The 9,130-nt window shown below is 52.7% G+C and overlaps 1 protein-coding gene across 2 annotated transcripts in view; it reads right to left on the bottom strand.

Moving 5' to 3' along the window:
• SKI (SKI proto-oncogene) overlaps positions 1–6,175 on the bottom strand; it is a 101,479-nt gene extending 95,304 nt beyond the window's left edge. Inside the window, exons 1-2 of one of the 2 annotated variants that reach the window (XM_053997289.1) lie at positions 5,500–6,175; positions 4,464–5,385 (exon numbers count right to left, since the gene is read on the bottom strand). In XM_053997289.1, the coding sequence (XP_053853264.1) occupies positions 4,464–5,375 (912 nt within the window). In that variant the 5' untranslated portion in view covers positions 5,376–5,385; positions 5,500–6,175. Of the gene's footprint in view, positions 1–4,463 lie in introns of both variants that reach the window. The other variant, XM_053997287.1, reaches the window with a different exon arrangement.
• Between the last annotated feature and the right edge of the window lie 2,955 nt (positions 6,176–9,130).

The raw sequence follows: 9,130 nt of genomic DNA on the forward strand, positions 1-9,130 counted from the left end.
GCCAGAAGGCAGGACTTTAGGATAAGACACAAATTCCAGCTCTACTCCTGCAGCCTTTCAGGTGGCCGTAAAGCACAGCACAGCAACCACTGGGCAGCACCTAAAAGCCCATGTCCTCCCTCCTCCCGTGCCAGCACTGCGCTGCTCTGCTCACAGCAATTTGGGTTCTTTGATTCTGCTGCACACTTGACCTGGCTAAACCTTCCTCCAGCTGAGCGAGCTGCATGTTGTGGCAGCGCTGGGTTGGGAGGCATTGTGAAATAAAGTGGGAGGCCTCATGCGCTCGTTTGTGTGTCAGTACCCAGAATGCTGCTTCTGGCTTCCAGCTACTTCATAGAAGTGCTGCTGGGACTTGAACCGTGGGAACACGGCAGCGCTGGGTGTGTGGGTGTGCTCACACGCGTGCAAGGACAGCTCTGGGCTCTCCTGGGCCCTGCTCACAGCCAGTCCTGCTCAGGGTACAAATGTCTGGCACACAGGTGGGGAATCTCAAAGTGCTGTCAAACGGTGCTAGGTTCAGTATTGGAGAAGAAGGGTTCGAAACAGACACAGCTGAACCCACCCTCCTCTTCTGGAAATAGCAACCAACAAAGCCTTCAGGGCTGAGTCTGAACTAATTCTGAGTGGAGCATCCTGATGTGAGGCAAGCAGGGAGCTGCCTGTCACACGGGAGTGGAGAGCAGCGCCACAGACACACCGAGGCCACATCGGTCCCACAAGAGAGCACGCACCAGGCACCAGGAGCTGAGCCCAAGAAAAGGCTTTGGCACCGGTGCTGGATTTCTAGGACCCTGTTTTGCAACCCCGTCAGGTCATTCACATTTTTAATTTCTAGAAATACCCCAGAATGTAATGGTTGTGCTCCACACCAACAATGGTGGATGAGATGAGACAGGTAGGGAAACAGGACACCCACTCAAGCAAAAGCCATGTTGGTGCAGAGAGAAAGCAAAGCACAACAAGCCTTGCATGGGAAGGTGGAACACCCAGTGAAGGAACTAAGTAAGTAAAATGGAGAAGTTGTAGGGCTCAAGAAGAGAAAGAGCTTTGGGAAGTGGCATCAAGGTGAAGGAGGTCAGTTACTCATCGAAGCATGAACAAGGAGGATATAAAAGCCAAAATTTTAGAAGAGCATAAGGAATGTGACTTTATGGTCCCTGCTCTGCTGGGGGGCCCCAGCTGTCACAACTCCCTCCAGCTTTTGGTTGAGAACCTTTGCTGACTTCACACAGGACTGGTCAAAGGGTTCTTCTGCAAGTGGCGAGACCAGGCAACAGGAGTCTTGTCCAACCAACACGGCTGACAGAGAGGAGATCTTTGCATCTACACATCCATCTCCTGGTACAGAAGGATGATATGCACTACAGATACTTGACATAGAGAGAAATATGCACTGGGAATGAAATATCTAGGAAAAGCTACGCCTTGTAGCAAAGCTTTAAAACCACGCCAAGGAAAAAAAAAGGGGAAAAAAAAAAAAGAGAGGAAAAAAAGGCAGTTCTGCCACTACGCTGAATCTGCACCAGGGGCTTGTGCCAACCCAGCTCCTCCATTTAAGTCAGACCCTTAAAAGGCAGAGTTGTGCTGGCAGAAATCTCCAGACCTCATCACAGAAACCTCATGGAGACACATGAAAAGGTCAAAACACTCACTGCTGCTTAAACAGCAATAAAATTGGTCATATGCATCCCATGCTACCAACATACTACCAAAGCCCCAGGGAAAACACACCACACAAAGCAATGTGTGTACACACACAGAGAAATAAATAAATTGAGAAACTGAAAAAAAAGGCCACTTCTGAAAGCAGAAAACCCAATATCTGACACAGCAGCTTATGGCACACCAGGCACACGAACACCTCTGTATGAAACAGAACAAAGCAAAGCTGAGATCTACATCAAAAAGGAAGCCCACCACAAAGACACATGTGCTTCACCCTTTCATCCCCGAGACAGCCAGAGCCCCACAGACACACAAAACCCACACAGGATTTAACACACACGGAATGGGACCATCCTGTCATTTCCTCACTAGGCATCTAAACTTTACTCCAATGTTACTTGCCCCTGGCCACAGCCTACCAATCTTAGAGTCTGATTAAATCTCTCCGTAATTATCCACACACACTGCTACAACACAAATGACCTTAGCATATGATATCCGTTGGCTAAGCCCAATGGAAAAAGACTTCAGGAAAAGGAAGGATAAGTGTACAAAACTCTGCCAGCACCGTCAGGGTCTCCTCGGGACTTCACTGTTTTAATAGAAGAGTCCTGAAGGCCTTGAAACTTAATATGAGATAAAACATTCTGTTTTCCCTACCCCATCGTCTGAGCACACACCACTCTATTCTTCCCCACCTCACTCCTTGCCACCTTCCAAATGAATTTATGCAGGAGACTTAGCATCTCATCGTGATGGATTTCTGGCAAAATTTTCCAAAAAATAGATGGCCACCATTTCCTTGCACAATTTTTGGCATTCACTATTAGGTATCTTCAATCCACTCTGCACTCCAGGCAGTTTTTGCAGGGTGAGGGAAGAGTGTTTCTTGTGTTCTGAACTAGGACCTATGAAAGGGTCCCCAAAAAAACTGAGGCACAGCCAAGATTTAGTAATCTTTTTTTGTTCTCCTTCTGCAGCCTCACCTGGGGTGTTGGATAGATGATGCAGTTGAAGAGAACACTGAAAAAGCCTTGCAAGAAAAGGAAAGTACTTCTCTACTAACATTCATTTTAATTAGACTCTGGAAATGATCAAGCCAGGTGAACAGGACCTTTCTACAACAAGAATGTGGAGATTTCTTCATTTTACTTCCCAAACGAAGCATGCCCTAGAAAATTCCTTTCCCAGCATGAAAAATGTCTCCAGTTTGAGAACCATATTCTCCTCTCACATCTATGTAGATCTATCCCACCATTCCATCTCGGCACATGACTGACGGAGAATAGACAAGCCATTAAAAACACATCCACCTCCAACCACGGGGATAATGTGCCTCATTACAGCCCAGCTTTGTCACAGCGTCCTGACACTCCGGGGAGGAAAAGGAGGGGTGAGGACAAGGACTGAGCCGGGGGTCAGGACAGAAACTGGAAGAGTGAGACTCTGCTCCTTAATCCAGAAGTGTGCAGCCCGGTCAGATGGGCTCACTAGGCCTCCTAGTTTGGTTGTGGAATTACTGTACTGTTTGCACAACATATTTGTTTTTTAAATCTGGGGTTTGCTTGAGTATTTTTGTTGCACTTTTTTATAATAAAAGCTCTACCTTAGTCAGAGTGTGTGCCTGCCCCTTTAAACAGGTATTTGGTAAGTTAATTCAAAATTTTCATAGTGGGCTTTAAACATCTTCTCTTTTCCAGGCGTGTGTATTGCCCTTCCACTCCAGACACAAAAACCCAAAGTTTGGAAATCCTCTGACAGCGAGGCAGAGCCCAACCAACAAACCTGCAGGGGAGAACTCGGGAGGCAGGAGTTTGTTTTCCCCTCGCACCGGGGGGAAGGAGCAGGAAGCAGAATTGCTCATCCCCAGCCAGTTGCAGCACGGCAGGAGCCAGACAGACATCCCGGTGTCTGCGAGTCCCCAAGGCCTTGTGGCACTGCTGCCCATGGAGCAGGACCGGTGCCAGATGCCAAGGCAGCCTCCCACCCACACACCAGGGATTCTGGGATCTAAAGGCAGCTCAGACTGAAAGAAAAACAAGTGGCACCTAAAAAAAAAATGTGATTTGGCTGTCTGGCTCAGCACAGCACTGCATGGAATACTTTAAGGAGCTGCTGCAGCTGGCCCTAGACACAGTCGTTTGCTGGATGTATACAGAATCCAATATACAAAAGCCTGTCTGCTGGGGAAATCTAGGCTCCACAGGGATACTCTAAAAGCAGGGACTTCTCCGTTCACGTTCTGAACACTTCATCTATAAACCAGTAACCTGCACTACCGGCACAATTTTTTTTTTTTTCTTAACAGGCACATTTTATTTCCATACAAGCATTTATAGCATTCAGCCCGCACTTCCATCGCTGGCGACACTCAATCGACCAGAAAAGTGCATGGACTTGTGGCTGGAGCCATCAGTACCTGCTCCCTTTTCCTGGCTTCTTCCTTGCCTTGACCCCTGAGTGAAGAAGCCCTTAAAGACCCGAAATCACGCACTGCCAGATAAAGTCTGGGGCAGTGTGATGGGCTTCAAAGATCAAGGTCCACACATAGTAAAATATACAAATACACATCCATAATTTAAACAAACTCCAACCACCGTGGTCAGAACACAACCAGAGAAATAAAGGTGCCATCTCGACCACTGCTCCTCCACAGTGACACACACGCGGGGAGAATGGAGAACACGATTAAAATTGCTAAATGACTCCAAGGAAAAGCAGCTGGTAACAATTTGGGTATATCGATGAATGTTACAGAAATTCCCCCTGCCCCCTTTAAAATTACAGGCACCACTTACCCGAGGGGCTTTCCTCTTGTATTTGTTGTTATAGTCAAATTTTTCTTTCATTTCATCTAAGAGCTGGCCCAGTCTAGCTTTCTCCTCTTTCCCAGTATAATCCTGGCTGAGGAGGATATAGGATCTCCAGTTTGCAGAGTCAAAGCCCCAGTGGCAAGTCCTGTTTTCCAGCGATTTGTGAGAGTGGACCACAAATTTGTGAGGTGGGTACATGAGCCTGCAGTCCAAGCACTGGATGCAGGCTGCGCTGGGGTTACTGTAAAGCTCTGGCACCAGGAGTCCCTTACACTTCCCAAAGCACTCATGATACACCTTGAAGCTCTTCTCCGTGAGCTCCAGCTCAATTGTGCTAGAGAATTCCTTCTTGCAGTGGGGAGGATAGGTGCCACCATAAAGCAAGGCGTTACAAAGCCTCTCAGCATCAGTTTTCGTGATGAGCCCGCAGGAAGGAGCGGAGAAGGGCAGGATGCCCATGACTTTGAGGATTTCCAGCTGGTCAGCAGTGCATCTGGAGCAGTAAATATGTAGCTCATCACACACCGAATTAATCTGCTGCAGGGAGAAGTCCCTGAGCACCGAGTTCAGGATCTGGGGCAAGCAAAGCCGCTTCTCTCCGCCCACCACGAAGCAGGAGATGGTTTCCCCTTCCAGGATGGTCTCGCACCTCTCCGTGGATCTGTCCGAGGGCATGAAGAAGGGACCAGGCAAGACCGGAGGAGGCTGGATCGGGGGCAGATGCAGTACAGGTTCCGCGGGGTCTTTGCCATTGTCTTTCTTGTACATCTCCTGTGCCCATCGTGCTGAGAAAGCAGCAGGGCCACCCAGGGAGCTCATAGAGCTCAGATGAAACTGTTCCAAGGTCTTCTGCAGTCCTGGATGAGGCTGGAAGCTGCTTCTACTTACAGTCTCCATTTTTTAGTTTCTATTCCCAAAACAAACAGCAAAAATCCCCAGTTATCTTCCACCCTGGTGCAAAAATCCACTTATGGGATTTTTTTTTTTAAGGAAAAAATATTAACAAAATAAAACAACCCACCCTTGTGTTTTTCCTCCTTCTCACTCAGCAATCCACTAACGGAGAGGAAATAAATCCTTTTGTATGCGTGTCTCTCTCTTCTTTCTCTTCTCTTGCTTCGCGTTACAATTTCAAACCCTCCAAGTCTCCAAGCTGCCCCGATGGAGCACAGAATCACGGCAAAAAGAGGTCTTCATCCGAGCACTCACCCCCTCAGCCAACCCCCAGGCAAACCAATCCCTCCTCCCACACCTCCAACACACACTCACTCACACACACACACACCACCCACAGAAACACAAAAAGTCTGTGCCACGCTCCGAGCACCCGGGCTCAAATATGTTCTGGCGGCTGCTGCTTCTCTGCAGTGATCCCCCTTCTGTCCATATCCACCGAGGGAAGGCGCGGGGGAGGAAAGTAAAAAGCAGGAGGAGGCAGCACGCTCGGTCTGTGGAAGGAACAACGCAGGAGAAAAGGCCCAGATCGCCGGCACTGCCAAAGCGGCGCGGGGGCTCCGCACGGGCGAGGAGCGGCTCCGCTGCCCCTCGTGGTCCGTCTGCTCGGCCTGGGAGGGCTCCTCGGCTCTCGGTTCGCCTTCCTTCCCTTATTTCTGCCGGTGCTCTCGTTGTGCCGTGGGGAGCCGCGGTGAGAGCGCGCACATCCTCCCAGCTCCTCTTTCCAGCAGTGACTGAGAGTGCCTGAGAGCTGAGCTAATGCAGGCGGGCTCAGCCTCCCGCCCTCCGCCTCCCCCCCTGTGTTTGTTGGTGTCTGCCTCAGTCATTGAATCCCGGCCAAGAATGTGACCAACTCCCCGGGCCGGGCTCTTCCAGGAACAGCGCCCGCCTCCCCCTTCGCGCTGCGCCCAGACCGGCCGGGATGTGCCGGGATCAGCCGAGCCGAGCCCGGTCGGGCCGAGCCGAGCCACTCCAAGCGAGCCCGGCCGCGCCGAGCACAACCGAGCTGATCGAAGCCCGGCTGCGCCGAACCGAACCGAGCTGGGATGTGCCGAGTGCAGCCGAGCCGAACCGTGCCGAGCCGAACCGAACTGAACCGAGCCGAGCTGTGCTGAGTGGTGCCGAGCCAAACCGAGCCGTGCTGAGCCAAGCCGAACCGTGCCGAGCTCAGCCGAACCGAGCCGAGCCGCTGCACGGGCGGGCGCGCGGCGCGGCCCCAGCGGCAGCGCCGGCGAGGGAGGGAGGGAGCGGGGGGGAGGATAAACTGCTGGGTTCACGGACCGCCGCGCCGCCAAGGAGGGGCGGTAGGGCGAGGGCTTTTTCCCTCTCGCCGCTGGATTTCTGGCAGCGGTGAAATGGAACAGGCGCGGGGAGCGGCTCTGGTGGAGCTCGCACGGGCACGGAGCGTGTGTGAGCACTCACGGCGCCCTGCCCGGCGTCAACTGCGGGCACACGCCCCGCGCCGACAGCAATCACAGGCGTGAGAGCGCAACTGATGGGCGACAACCGCGCGGGACGAGAGCGCATCCTCGGGGCGCCACGGGACACCGGAGCCCCCAACCCACTGAGCGCTACAGGCGAGCGACACACGTGTGTTCCCTTGCTCCGACACACGTGTGTTCCCCACTCCCGGCACACGTCACACGCTCCTTCCACCCACAGGCGACGCTCAACGCGTGGAAGGAGCTAGAGGCGCAACCGCAGCGCGGGTGGGCAGGGGCTGGGGCTGTCCGCTGGAGCAGGAAGGCAGAGGCAGCACTAAGGCCACGCTGGTGGCACACACGCGGGTCGGCTCCTGGGCTACCACCCGCGGGGCCGGGGCTGTCCGGTCTGCCCAGAGTGTCCGGTGTGTCCGGAGTGTCCGGTGTGTCCGGAGTGTCCGGAGCGTCCGGGGCACCGAGCGCCCCCCGCACGGCGGGGACGGGCGCCCTCTACCGACCGATGAGAGATCACCGCGACCGCCCCGCACAACCGCGGCCGGGGCACGGACACCACTGACCACTGACCAGGGCACGGACACCACTGACCACTGACCAGGGCACGGACACCACTGACCAGGGCACGGACAGTCACTGACCAGGGCACGGACAGTCACTGACCAGGGCACGGACACCACTGACCAGGGCACGGACACCACTGACCACTGACCAGGGCACGGACACCACTGACCAGGGCACGGACAGTCACTGACCAGGGCACGGACAGTCACTGACCAGGGCACGGACACCACTGACCAGGGCACGGACAGTCACTGACCAGGGCACGGACACCACTGACCAGGGCACGGACAGTCACTGACCAGGGCACGGACACCACTGACCACTGACCACGGCACGGACACCACTGACCAGGGCACGGACACCACTGACCAGGGCACGGACAGTCACTGACCAGGGCACGGACATACACGGCGCATGGCACGGACAGTCACTGACCACTGACCAGGGCACAGACACCACTGACCACTGACCAGGGCACGGACACCACTGGCCAGGGCACGGACATACACGGCGCATGGCATGGACAGTCACTGACCACTGACAAGGGCACGGACAGTCATTGACCATGGCACGGATAGGCACTGACCATGGCACAGTCATTGACCATGGCACGGACACCTCCTGCCTGGGGCACTGACATATCCACTGCCCCTAGCACAGTCACACACTGGCCATAGCACGGACATACACTGCCCATTGCAGTCATTGACCATGGCATGGACACCACTCACCACTGACCATAGCAAGGACACCCACTGACCATGGCACAGATCCCCACTCCCCATAGCATGGATATTCACTGCCCACAGCATGGGCACACAGTAATCATGGCACAGACACCCAGGGCATGGACACCAAGTGATCATAGCACAGACACCCACTGCCCATGGCACGGACATCCAATGCCCAAGGCATGGAGACCAACTGACCACAGCACTGACACCCAATGACTAGGCATGGGCACCCACTGCCCATGGCATGGACACCCACTGCCCAGCAGCACTGCCAACTCCATTATGGATTTATTATTCAGGTCAGGAGCAAGATGATCTTACTTTCTATTAAGATCAGATTTCAAAGCAAAAAAAAAAAAAAAAAAAAAAAGTGTATTCTCCCATTTTCCATGGACTGCACACCCAGAATTCTAACAAACATTTCAATCACCACTTAGCATCACCATTAAGGAACAAGCTGAAAAGGTTTCCACTGTTATCTCAGAGCTCTGTCAACTGTGTGCCAAAAAGGGCTGGGGAGCACTTTCACACACCAGCACAATTGTTAATGGTGTTTGTAATGCAACAAGGACTTTAAGCCCTGCTCATCCATAGAGTGTGACTGACACACACATTGAATTTTGGACAGTCTCCTCTGGAAGAGTTCATGGCAGTGGAACAGCAGAAAAAACACATCGGGACAAAAGAGGAGGAGCAAACAGACAAATATCCAAACAGTGCTTAAAAGAGCAATTGGAAAACAAACCCGCTGTGATTTACTCAGACTCATTGTAATGGGGCAGGACACACACCAAGATCTTGTGTTTTATTTCTACTTTTATAGTCTGAAATCTAATTCAGAATAAAGGGAAAGGGTGTGTAAGAGTTATGTAAGAGCTCTGACCTTGCTCCTAAGTCAGCATTTCCCCAGCGAGGAACCCACTCTCACATACCCAACTTGGACATCAACCCTCAAAGTGCTAAA

This window comes from Vidua macroura, chromosome 23 (assembly GCF_024509145.1).
Source record: "Vidua macroura isolate BioBank_ID:100142 chromosome 23, ASM2450914v1, whole genome shotgun sequence".
NCBI lineage: Eukaryota > Metazoa > Chordata > Aves > Passeriformes > Viduidae > Vidua > Vidua macroura.